At 39.3% G+C, this 13,222-nt stretch overlaps 1 protein-coding gene across 1 annotated transcript in view; it reads right to left on the minus strand.

Annotated features, from left to right (window-relative positions):
- cntn1a (contactin 1a) overlaps positions 1-13,222 on the minus strand; it is a 112,746-nt gene that overhangs the window by 36,903 nt on the left and 62,621 nt on the right. Inside the window, exons 2-5 of the mRNA XM_016234284.1 lie at positions 12,361-12,475; positions 10,393-10,431; positions 1,520-1,646; positions 209-384 (exon numbers count right to left, since the gene is read on the minus strand). Coding sequence (XP_016089770.1) covers positions 209-384; positions 1,520-1,646; positions 10,393-10,431; positions 12,361-12,448 — 430 coding nt within the window. The 5' untranslated portion in view covers positions 12,449-12,475. The remainder of the gene's footprint in view (positions 1-208; positions 385-1,519; positions 1,647-10,392; positions 10,432-12,360; positions 12,476-13,222) is intronic.

Here is a 13,222-nt window from a genome sequence, read left to right on the forward strand (position 1 = left end):
CTGTACAGCATAAAAACCATTACGCCTATGGGATGTCCCCACTTTTCACAAATGTAAACCTGTGTGTGTGTGTGTGTGTGAGAGAGAGTGTTTGTGTGTGTGTGTGTGTGTGTGTGTGTGTGTGTGAGAGAGAGAGAGAGTGTTTGTGTGTAAGTCAACAGGCCGTTCAGGGCAGCTTTAATAGAGCTCTTCTGTAAGAGTGACTCACATCCGAACTGAACAGAGGCTTTCTGACTGACGAGCGTCCCAAACTCATTGCTGGCCAGACACGAGTAGTTCCCAGCATGCTTGCTCTTGTCGGGGAAGCTGATGATGAGGTTTCCTCCCATCAGACTGTAGTGATCGTCATTTCCAATAACGACTTCTGTGTTGTTCAGCCTCCACCTGAGAACACACACACACACACAAACCATCAGAACTGATGCAAAATGCCTTTACTGAGACTGATTTATCAGATTATTGCTGATACATTAATTACAGAAGTTCTCCAATGAATGAATCTAAATAAATCTAATGGTCAATGATAAAGAAGATTTAGAGGAATTATGATGTGGAACCAAATTAAGCCAAATTACAGCAACAAATTATTTTAGACTGAAGTGCCACAAAAATAGACATGATACCGTGATAATATCACTTAATGGACACTGAACACATCATTCCTTGAAATACTTTTGAAGTAACATATGACAGGGTTATTATAGCTAAAAGTAGCATTTAAAAAAATAATTATTTGAAAAAAAACATTAACTGAAAATAAATATTTAATATAAAAAAAGTATTTCATTTCAGCTAATTAACAAGACAACATGCCCCTTTTTCATTAGGCATATTAGACATATTAAATTAATATAAAATGAAAATGGAAAATATAAAAAAATAAAAACTTAATTTAATTCACCTGTAATTTTAAAGTCAAATTGTTTTATGTGAATTATGAACTACAGCACTGTCACAGAACTATTTTCAGTGATGGAGTGAATAATAAAGAAGATTATTGGACTATTATTGTTGAACTTAGATTATTTATTGGATCATCATTTATCATCTTAACCCTATAAAAAGTCATATCCATCTATAATGTTTGAATATTGTAAACCTTCAGTAGTACGGTATATACAGTGGGGCAAAAAAGTATTTAGTCAGCCACCAATTGTGCAAGTTCTCCCACTTAAAAAGATGAGAGAGATGTAGCATGGTATAAACATTTTTGGACATTTTATATAATGTCCAAAAATATATATACCATACTACATATATATATATATTAAAGTGACAGTAACACTTCATTTCGATAGTTCACTTTCTCCATGTCAGCTAACTCATCATCAGTATCAGTGACTGTCTGATTAATATCTGATAACACTTGATTTTGATGGACATTCTACTGATAATGTGACTACATGTTAACTTATTCGACTAACCCTAAACCTAACAGTCTAGTAATACTCTACTGAGAGTGAGTTGACATGAAGTTGCACTGGGATTTAGCAGAGTGTCTGAAGTGTGAGTGTGTGACCTGTACGAGGCCGGCGGGTTCGCTCGCGTTCTGCAGCTCATGATGATCTTGTCCTCAGGAGACTCTTCAGGGTAAATGGTGTCGACGGGCTGCTCCTCAAACACGGGCCCAAAACCTGACGACTCGTCTGAGACAGAAAGAGAGAAAAACACACGATTCAATACAGCACAGAGCAGCGTTTACATTACAAACATAAGAAAACTGAGCTTATACTGATGAACATTAGTTTTTTTCATTGTGACATTATTCTTTTAATGCCAGTGGTCAGAATGGACTGTCTTTACTTTCCTAATGCTGCTCTTATTAAGCATAATTCATCTTCATAATGTTTCAGTCTTACTCTCTCCGTAATGAAACTTCTGATGGTATCGATGGATGGACAGTAATATGAACTAATGTTAGCAATCCAATCCACTCTTCATGTTCCAGTCAAATTTGTATTAAGTGATTTTTTTTATGCTTATAATGATGTAATTTTTCGAATGTATCTGTTCATGTATATGTATATCAAAAATATTAAAAATTACAAAAAACAAAATTACAAAAATTTTTACAAAAATTTAAATGGAAACTATATATATATATATATAACTGTTATTGTGTCCACATGAACAAAAATATTAGAAAAATTACATCATTATAAACAAAAAAATTACTTAATACAAATTTGACAAAATTGACTGGAACATGAAGAGTGGATTGATTGCTAACATTTGTTCATATTACTGTCCATCCATCGATACCATCAGAAGTTTAAGACTGAAACATTATGAAGATTAATTATGCATATTAAGAGCAGCATTAGGAAAGTAAAGGCAGTCCATTCTGATGCTCCATTAGTGCATGCTGGGATATCAGTCATCAGAGACGGACGCAGTGCGATTAAATCATCACCGACCATCACAGCAAACCTCCTGAAGATCTCAGCACTTTCTCCTACAGACACGGACAGCAGGAGATGCTCCTCCTGAGAAGGAGACCTCAGATCTCAAGATCATAAAATCTGGACAATGACTAATGACTCATTTGGGTCTGTTTTTAGTTTTAGGAGAAACATCTGAGCTCTGAATGAGAAACCCTGAGCACTGAATGCTTTACTGGAGTGTCCATGGAGCTCCATCATGATCCGAATGTCTCCTCCTATCAGCTTCAGACTGAGACTGAGATGATCTGAACATCTCAAGCATGTCTCTGAAGGCCATCAGGATGACTGGATGTGATGTCACAGGAAATACGGGCTCGCATCTGATCACTGTCTGAACCTGCACTCACAGCCAGAGAAAATCCCATCCTCAGTGATGGAAAAACACAAACCCTGCAGAAATACTGCATACATCAGAATTCAGTTGTTTGGAGACTTAGTCCAACATTGCTGTCAACTACACTGAAACAACGACAAACAAACAAATGAATAATTCCACTCTGATGAGGACAAATCAAAAGAGTTTAACTGCAATTCATGCAAAACACTATGGAAGTTAAAGTTTCCACCACAGAATAAAAAAAATGTCAAGTTTTATTTTTATTTTATTTTAACCTTTTTTCTTGTAATTCTGAGTTTACATATCACAATTCTTTGTTTGTTTCTACCATGGAATAAAAAAGTGATTTATCTCACAATTCAGACTTTTTTCCTCAGAATTGCAAAAAAAAAAAGTTAGATATAAACTCAAAATTGCAAGAAAAAAAACTTTAAAAATTACCTTTAAAAAACATGGCAGAAACCAATAAAATACAGTTTTTTAGTCAGTAAAAAATAACTATGACAAGTACCATATTTTCTTGAAAAAATCTATCATTGTTGAGGGGAAAAAACACAGGTAAGTTGCATCGTTATATAAGTCATTTTATTATTGCATTCAGAAATAATGTAAAATACGGGTAAATAAAATAAAACGTACTCTGTTACTAACGTAGCCTTGGTTCCTTGAGATACGGGAACGAGTACTATGTTGCTAAGACGCTATGGGAAAAAGTAAATTTTCTCCGATGACTGAAGCCTTTTTTAATAATGCAGTGTAACTGCATGGCCATTGGTTCGTGCAGTAAATTAAAAATGAACCAATGGCTCGGCAGCGGAGCTGCACGAGCCTATGGCAGTGAAGACTGCCAGAATGGGCGGGCGCATCTGGCTATATAAGCGGGCATTTCGCCATAGGATCCTCAGGTTACTTCGACTGAAGCGACGACACTGAGTCGTGCAGCTACATAGCATGGCTAGTTACACAGTACTCGTTCCCGTATCTCAGGGAACCGAGGTTACGTTAGTAACCGAGTATGTTCCCTATCGATACTTCACCCGTACTGCATCGCTAAGACACTATGGGACAGCATGTCTGCTCCTTGGTTCAGAATGCCCGGAACATGGATTGCTATCAGTGAACGCAAGCTGAGATGTGCCCATTCCAAGAGGCGCTCTGCTAGGGAGAAGCGACACCTTGAAGTGAGCCCACCCTGGCGATTTATATAGGACACCACTGTCATGCTGTCTGAGCAGACTAGAACATGGTGTACCCTTAGATCTGGTAGGAAGGTTTGAAGGGAGAACCCAGTGGCGGGGCGGGGGGGCGGCAGGAGCCTATGGCAGTGAAGACTGCCAGAATGGGCGGGGTCATCTGGCTATATAAGCGGGCATTTCGCCATAGGATCCTCAGGTTACTTCGACTGAAGCGACGACACTGAGTCGTGCAGCTACATAGCATGGCTAGTTACGCAGTACTCGTTCCCGTATCTCAGGGAACCGAGGTTACGTTAGTAACCGAGTATGTTCCCTATCGATACTTCACCCGTACTGCATCGCTAAGACACTATGGGACAGCATGTCTGCTCCTTGGTTCAGAATGCCCGGAACATGGATTGCTATCAGTGAACGCAAGCTGAGATGTGCCCATTCCAAGAGGCGCTCTGCTAGGGAGAAGCGACACCTTGAAGTGAGCCCACCCTGGCGATTTATATAGGACACCACTGTCATGCTGTCTGAGCAGACTAGAACATGGTGTACCCTTAGATCTGGTAGGAAGGTTTGAAGGGCTTGACACACTGCCAGCATTTCCAGGCAGTTTATGTGTAACTGGCTTTCCTCCTCTGACCAGGGGCCAAAAGCCGGATTGCCTTTGCACAGAACTCCCCAACCTGTGTTGGAAGCATCTGTCGGGATAACCTTCCTTCAGCAGACCATACCCAGATCTACGCCCCGCTTCAGCCACTGGGGGCTTTTCCAAGGTGCCAGAGCTAGGGGTGGAACCTTTGGTTTCAGCCAGTACTGTAGCGGCCTCATGCAAAGAAGGCCCAACTGTAGCACCGGAGATGCGGAGGCCATATGGCCCAGCATTTTTTGAAATACTTTGACAGGGCGAGAGGCTCCAACTTTGAAGGAAGCCACGAGCTGCTGTATGGCCGGTGCGCATTCTGGCGCGACCACCGCCCTCATTTGGGCTAAGGCGAAAACCACTCCCAGGAACGAGATCCATTTGCTGGGGAACAGAGAGCTCTTGGCAAAATTGACTCTGAGTCCCAGGCATTCTAAGTAGCTGAGGAGGAGGGATCTGTGGGATAGTAGCTCGTCCTCCGACTGGGCTAAAACAAGTTCAACAATTCAGAATGCGAATTCCCATCTGCCTCAGAGGGGAAAGAGCCGCATCCATGCACTTCATAAATGTGTGAGGAGCTAGGGACAGCCCGAAGGGAAGGACCGTATATTGATAAGCCACTCGAATCTCAAGAATCATCTGTGATGGGGGACTATTTGGATGTGAAAGTAGGCATCTTTCAGACCAGAGAAAAGAAGCAGTCCCCTGGGCATATTTGCGAGAGGATCTGTTTCAGTGTAGTCATCCTGAATGGCCGTTTCATGAGGGCTCAATTCAGGCGCCTGAGGTCGAGTATGGGCCACAGGCTGTCATCCTTTTTGGGGACCAGGAAGTAATGGCTGTAGAAGCCTGAGACGCTCTGAGCTGGGGGAACCATTTCTATGGCTCCTTTTGCCAGCAAATTCATCACCTCGGAGTGCAGGACGTGTGCGTCCTTGCTCTGCACCAGAGTGGGAACCACGCCGCTGAAACGTGGGGGTCTTCGAGCGAATTGAAGTGAGTGACCTCGTCTTATTATCCCAAAAACCCAGTCTGGCATGCAGGCGGACTGAGTAGGGGGCGCGTCACGATCTTTTGAGCTTGTTGTGGACCTCCAGAAAAAAATTGAGAGGCTCGCTGACGAGGGGCTTGAAGGTGCCCCGGCAGGAACCATTCGTCCATGCGACTGCAAGTGGGCTCTTCGGAGGAAGACCACTCAAATATCAGCTCCTCGACCGCTTTCAAGAGGACACAGAATAATTCGCCATCCATCCTGTCTTTTGCGTCGCTGGGTTCGGACGATGACAAGGGGGCGGGTTTTTAACTGAGCCCGACAGCTCCTCTGCATCCGAGGCTGTCATGCTGTCATCGAGCCTTTCATCGTTACTTCCACCAAATGAGTTCAGGTTGCTCGCGCTGAGTGAAGAGGATGGGGGAAGCCTTTCTGTGTGGAGAGAGCGAGGCACGTGGGATCTGAACCGGTGTGCTGAGATCCTCTGCCCCACTGTTTTTTCCTTGCAGGTCCCTGGAACGTGAGGGGTGGAGTCGCTCTCTGAAAAGAGAGCTTTCCGCAAGCGCAGAGTGGCGAGACTCATGCTCTCGCAGTGAGAACAGTTTGTCTCCATGAGGGCAGCTTCTGCGTGGGATTACCCAAAGCAGAAAGCGCACTCTCTGTGGCTGTCATCAGCATGCAGGGGAGACCTGCACACGCTGCAATAACAGAACGATATTTGCAGCAACGCCGCAAAATTTGCTCTTTAGAAATATGCTCTTTTATACATGCTCGCCGGATGGCGGCAGGGGAAAAACCGTGACCACTGCTGCTGTGACGCTGAAGGCGACGAGAGAAGTGGCGAATCAGCCGAGCAGAGGGGATCGTCGTCGGCTTGTTCCACTGCAAAGGCGTGTTTACAGCGAGCAGGCTTCGAGTCTCGTAGATCAGAGAAGAATGTCGTCATTGCTGAAGGAGAAGAAATCTGAAGATCCTATGGTGAAAATGCCCGCTTATATAGCCAGATAACCCCGCCCATTCTGGCGGGCCATACTGCCATAGCCTCATGCAGCTCCGCTGCTGAGCCATTGGTTCGTTTTTAATTTACTGCACAAACCAATGGCCATGCAGTTACACTGCGTCATTAAAAAAAGGCTTCAGTCATCGGAGAAAAAGGACTTTTTCCCATAGCGTCTTAGCGACGCAGTACGAGTGAAGTATCGATAGGGAACTAACATTATAACACTATAAACAAGTATTTTAGTTCCTCTCACTGCACGACAAATCAATTCAGTGTAACCATATTCAGAACAGAACAGGAATGGAAAACATAAGCATAAAACAAAAATAAAAGTAGCATTCATTATAAATTATATTTATTATGAACACCAAGTCTTAACAAATTCATTTAAAGTGAAACTGTACATTGCGTACCTTTATTCAGCACGAATCTAAACGTGTGTTGATGTTCTTGACATTAATTGTAATATATAATATCAGTCTCCGCATATTTCAGATGATAAAAATGACTTGGAATCCTGAAGTTAGAGTAAATGAGTGATGAGGAAACTGGCGGAGGCTGATTGAGTGGAAATTAATGAAACTCATCTGAATCTGCTGACATCTCATCTGTGTCTGATCAGATATTAATTATTCATGAAAAGTAGTGCTGCTTCACTTCACTTATAATTTGATGTTGTTAACTCGTCCACGGCTCTGTTACTGTTTGCTAATGATCATAGAGAACATCCCAAAACCACCCAATCATACCACAAACACAGTGACGTTAGTTAACTCATCAAAACAAGAAAAATCACATTTGTCTATTTAAAGAAAACCGAAGCATATTTTTATGACCATTTGTAGTTTTTTTTCATTGTGACATTATTTTTCACATCCCCCAATTCGCATTAATGTGCTGCATTTAAATTTTTTATTAAAATCAGCATAAGTTAAAGGGAATAAATCTAATTATATCATGATGTATGAATACTTGACATGTTAAATACTATATGAGGGGCTTTGCATTACTGAACTCAAAATAAAGGAGATAAGTTAAAATAATACAGAAATTAAAATTAATTTCTGTTACGTATCCGGTCCATGAACTTCTGTCTGCTAGCCATCAGAGGTCACCCTTTTCATTTTCATTGACTCTCGCACTACACACTGTTGCATATCACCCCGGACTACATATCCCATCATTCATTGTACTGATTGCACACAGCACTGATTGCACATAGCTGTTTCATATCACTCATTCACTATTTAACACCCAATCTCACTCCGTTCTAGCTGCCGAGTATTGTATGCGTTTATCACTCTCTTAGCGATAGCTACTCTACGGAGCCTGTTTCCTTTCGATAGCCTTAGCCTAGTCTTGCCTTGTCTGTTTCCTCGTCTTCTGATTATTGCCTGTGTACTTCGGATTACCTCTCTCGTCTTGCCCTGTTCGGATACTGTTTGCCCCTGCCTGGACCTTTGAATTGTTATTGGATAACCCCTCCTGTCAAGCCCTCTGGATATTGTTAGCCACTTATCGACCACGCCCATTTTGGATTACTCTTCTGTCTTGCCCTCATTTTACCTGTTTGCCATTGTTCGACCCTGCCTGTGCTTCTGACCTCTTCTGTTTTAATAAAGCTCGCACACGGATCCGCACGTCTCACGTCTCGTCAGCCCCGTTACAATTTCCTTCAAGTGTATCACTTTTTTCTTATATTATCATTAACCAAAAACGAATTAAACCATAAAACTAAAACCACAAAAAGCATTACCTGAAATAAAATAAATATTAACTGAAGCATAAAATATAAATAAAAAAATTTACTTATTTTATTTCAGCTAGTTGCAAAAGCAACATTTCTCATTTTAATTTAGTTTACCTTGATGTACTAAAATAACTAAATAAATTAAAAACTAAAACTATAAAATCTGTATAAACTGTATAAAATGAATAAAAACTATACAGACATATTTCAAACAAAAATTTAACTAGAATAGAATAACTAGAATAGACTAAAATAAAATAAAGAATATAATAATTAATAATTAAACTAATAAAAATGACAAAAATACAACAAATTGCTAAAACTTTAACTAAAATAAACATGTAAACAGAGGATATAAAAGTAAAATCAAAATATACATAAAATATTATCATAATGATAGCAAAATAACACTGACTCAGTGAGATTCTGATGAATGCAATAATCAAGCCTGACTAAATATCATCATAATCCATCACAAACGCTGCATTTATGCTGATATTTCATATTAATGCAGCGTTGGAGTGACCCTGCGACCTACACTTGACCCTTTGACCCAGTTTCCACGGCGACCTGCAGCTCTTTCAGCATCCAGTCAAACACAGCCTCTCGAGTAAATATTTCACGTGTGTGAGCAGAGAATCACTGACCTGTCACACCCTAGCAACCATCGCCGCTTGACATCACCAGACAAGCAAAGTATGTTACCGGGGTAAACGTCACTAAAAATCTGACGCCAATAAATAATCCAGTAATCTGAAAACATCACAATATCATCACATATGAAAACAAAATGCAACTTTCACATGAATTACAGACTGGTGCTGGAATAAATAATATTTCTAACAGTAGCTGCTGAATTCAGTTCTGATTTCATGATGATTGTGAGAATGAGCTCATCTGATAGTGAACTCATCTGTGTTTCCTGAAGTGAGGAGGCGTGGCTGAGGCATTGTGGGTGATTGACGTGCTGCAGTTCTGTAAGGTTTGTGAACTGCATGCAGTCAGGCAGAGATCAAAGTCTCTCCAGGAATCAGCAAACGGGCTCCCGAGGCTTTGATGGAGAACGGGTGGGGGCCGCCAGAGACGGTTAATCTTCTGATCTCCCACAATGCCCTGCTCTTTTACCCGTGTCTTTATTAGAGCCCTGAATCACTGTAACGCCTGTGATCTTCACTGAACACTGCAGATTTGCACCAAACACACACACTTCACTGGAGGTGATGAACAAATACAGCACTCTAAATCATCAAATACTTCAAACAATTACATTAATTTATGAACGGTGTCATTTTCGGTTATGTATAAAGGTCTCAATTAACTGTTAATTAAATTTAGTGACACTCACTATGCGATGCTTATTATGCTTATGTAAAATAAGTCAGACAAATTAAAATGGACAATGCAGAAATTCTGAAAGAATAAAACATTTCATATGTCGCTTTTATTGTAAAACTAAATTAATAAATTATTAGTGTAATAATAGTGTAAGTAATTAGACATGCTTTTTAACGAGTATAATTTAATTAAAACATTAAAACGAAATCCAGAAATTTATAAATGGAAAACCCCAAATAAAAACTGATTTCACAGGGCCCTAAAAAATGTTATTGTAGGATTTTAATTAATTAGACATGCCCTTTTGAATTATTACAATTTCAATTAAATCATTAAAAAGGAATCCATAAAAATTTAAATGGAAGAAAAAAATATCCAGAAAATTAAAACATAAAAAATAAATAAAAGGAATTTGGGAAAAAAATTAAAACGATTCCATAAGGCCCCCATAAAACGGCTTCAGCTTACATGTTTTCAGTTAATACGTAAAATTGTGTATAATTATTATGTAATTGTGTATGGAGACAGTCCTTCAGCAGCTTGTACTGTCATAATTTCTCAGTGTGTCCTAACCAGGTTTCCATCTAGATGTTTGTCTAAACTTAAAATGTAATGTGGTTTCATATTTTGGGATGATAGGAACTGAAATAAACCTAATTAAATCACATTGTAAACCAACAGTTGAGACTGTATCTGTGCTGTACTCACCTCCAAAGACTGCTGGGAAATCAGCACACACTGACCAGACTGAAAGAGAATCACAAAAAACACGTCATCTGTAGATGCTTGATGAGTTTCTGAGTCCTGATTCATTTTAAACCCCAAAACGATTGAATGCATCTCTTTATTTCTGCCTGATTGATTTTACGGTACGAGTCGAATGAGAACATCACTGCTAAAACATCAAGTGAGTTTGAGCATCTTTCTGTATGAAGAATGACATGCAGAGATCTTTAAGAGTGACTGAAGTGTTCAGATTAGAGATATTATGCTGGATTATCACAAAAATATTAATATTATCATCATGATCCTTAGGAAATATGCATTTACTGAACTTTTACATTTTTAAAAAAACATTCAACAATGTTATTAAACATGATTTTGTATTTGGAAATACTGTGCATTTATTGAACTTTAAAAAAATGAAATAAGAATTTTTTTTACAGTGGATTTATAAAAAATAATTCAACTGAAAAACTATTTATAAAAAAATCTAATAAAAAATATTGTAAATCAACGAGAATTATTTAACACGATTATAACACGACTCTGGAAGCGAAAGCTTATATTGAACTATATTGAACTTAAAAAACTTTTTTTATTTCAACTGAAATAGTAGGAAATCAACTGAAAAACAAAAAAAGTAAAATAAACAAGATAAAGAAGCATTGTAAATCTGAATTTTTAACATAATTATGCACTGACTTTTTATGTGTTAATGCTTAGTTTTTTTTTAAAAACGCATTATTTTTCACATAATTTACCTTTATTCCACACCACTCTGTCCCTTCTCTGAGAAACGCGCTGATAATTTCCTGTTTTTATGAAGCCTCTCCTTCAGAAATAGGCAATGGGCTCTGATTGGTTAGCTAGCCCAGTGTGTTGTGATTGGCTAAACCGCCTCTAGTGCGTGTTTAAACATCCCGCCCCTCAGCTCAGCGGCATGTGCTCCGGTTGTATTGTAAACAACGGCGTCGTTAATATCGCTTATCAGTTTGAGCCCGATTGAGAAGCAGAGGATATTATTGAAGAGGATCGTGCAGAACCTGTGCAAGCACGGCTTTTAATGGTAGGCCTATGTTTTTTGTTGTCTCATACTTTTAGATACACTGTTGTAAATGCTACTGCTTATGTTAGCTTTTAATATACAGTTTTATCTTGATTAAAGCTTTAATACAGTACAGCAACTGCACGTGCGTCCATGTTTAACGCTTCTCATAGCTATGTGAAAATAAGTGTATAATTGTAACAGTTCATTGTTGGAGCTGAGCTGAATGAGAGAGAGAGAGAGAGAGAGAGAGAGATGCAGAGTGTGTGCAGAGCAGGGGGATGCGAGGAACAGGATTGAGAACCACTGCTTTAAAACATTGATTTTGAAACTTGTGAATCCATTAGAATCGTTAGAAGACAGAATCACAATTCATATATGATTAGATTTTTACGTGCGCCTCACCAGTTTTCTCTTCCTCTTCTCTAAAGCAGTGCAGCATGGCCCCGCCCCCTTTGCTGCCTTTTCCCGAGGGTGGGGGTTTATCTGGGTTTGTGATGACACAAACCCAGGAAGTAACTTGTTGTAGTCCATATGCGCCATTTTTGTAGGCATTAAACTGCCAGAATTTTAAAAGATTCTTAAAAGAACTTTCAGCTTCGTAACTTTGCAGATATTGTTTATGCTCAAACAGCAACATTAGACACTAACTAACGTTAAAAAAGTGAAATTGCAATGAACCACCCCTTTAAAAAAACGTTTAGAAATTTTAACAGTGGATTTCATTGAACTTTAAATATAATTCAACTGAAAAACAACTAAAAATAAATCAAATAAAGAATCACTGTCAATCAGAAGTGGCACAATAATCGTTTAATCTTGTGTTTGTGATCACAGTGACTGAAGCTGAAGTTTGCTCAGATACGGTCTGGCTGTGATCGTGACTGATAGAGGTCGCTGATACTCACGGCGGCAGGAGAGCGCGAGCGAGACGCTCAGCAGGACGCAGCAGGACGTGTGGCTCATGGCTCTGTGCTGGACGGCCGCGGCAATCATGAACTACAGGAGATCTTCAGACATTCCCTGAGGAACACAATCACACAAACATACATTAAGTTACATTTCATCAAAACCACAGATATCAGAATCATCCTGAAATGGAAACAGCAGCTGCAGATTCTCATGAACAAAGATCCAGTTTAGACTCATTTAAATCAGTAAACTACATCCTGTACATTACTGGTCAAAAGCACAATTAAGATTTATTCATGTTTTTAACATTTTGTGGAAACCGCAATATAATAGAAATAATTAATTTTATTGCTCAAGGATGCATTAAATTGGTCAAAAGTAGCAGTAAAGACTTTTATAATGTTACAGTAGATTTCTATGTCAAATAAAAGCTGTTCTTCTGAACTTTCTATTCATCTGTGAATCCTGAAAAATAAAATGTCTCATGGTTTCCACAAAAATATTGTTCAGCACAACTGTTTTCAACATTGATAATAATCAGAAATGTTTCTTGAGCAGCAAATCAGCATATTATACTGATTTCTGAAGATCATGTGACACTGAAGACTGGAGTAATGATGCTGAAAATACAGCTGCGCATCAAAGAAATACATTACAGTTTAACAGAGATTCACAGAGAAAACAGCTGTTTTAAACTAATAATATTTTTTTTGGGATCAAATAAATGCAGCCTTGGTGAACAGAGCTTTTGTGCTGTCAGGATCAACATCAGCCGATTAAATCTGTCCCCTAACTAGCAGTGACATGATGAGTGTGACAGTGGAGTTCAACAAGATGACACGCAGCAGCTGGATTATG

This window comes from Sinocyclocheilus grahami, unplaced genomic scaffold (genome assembly GCF_001515645.1).
Source record: "Sinocyclocheilus grahami isolate Dianchi unplaced genomic scaffold, SAMN03320097.WGS_v1.1 scaffold450.1, whole genome shotgun sequence".
In the NCBI taxonomy this organism is placed as follows: domain Eukaryota; kingdom Metazoa; phylum Chordata; class Actinopteri; order Cypriniformes; family Cyprinidae; genus Sinocyclocheilus; species Sinocyclocheilus grahami.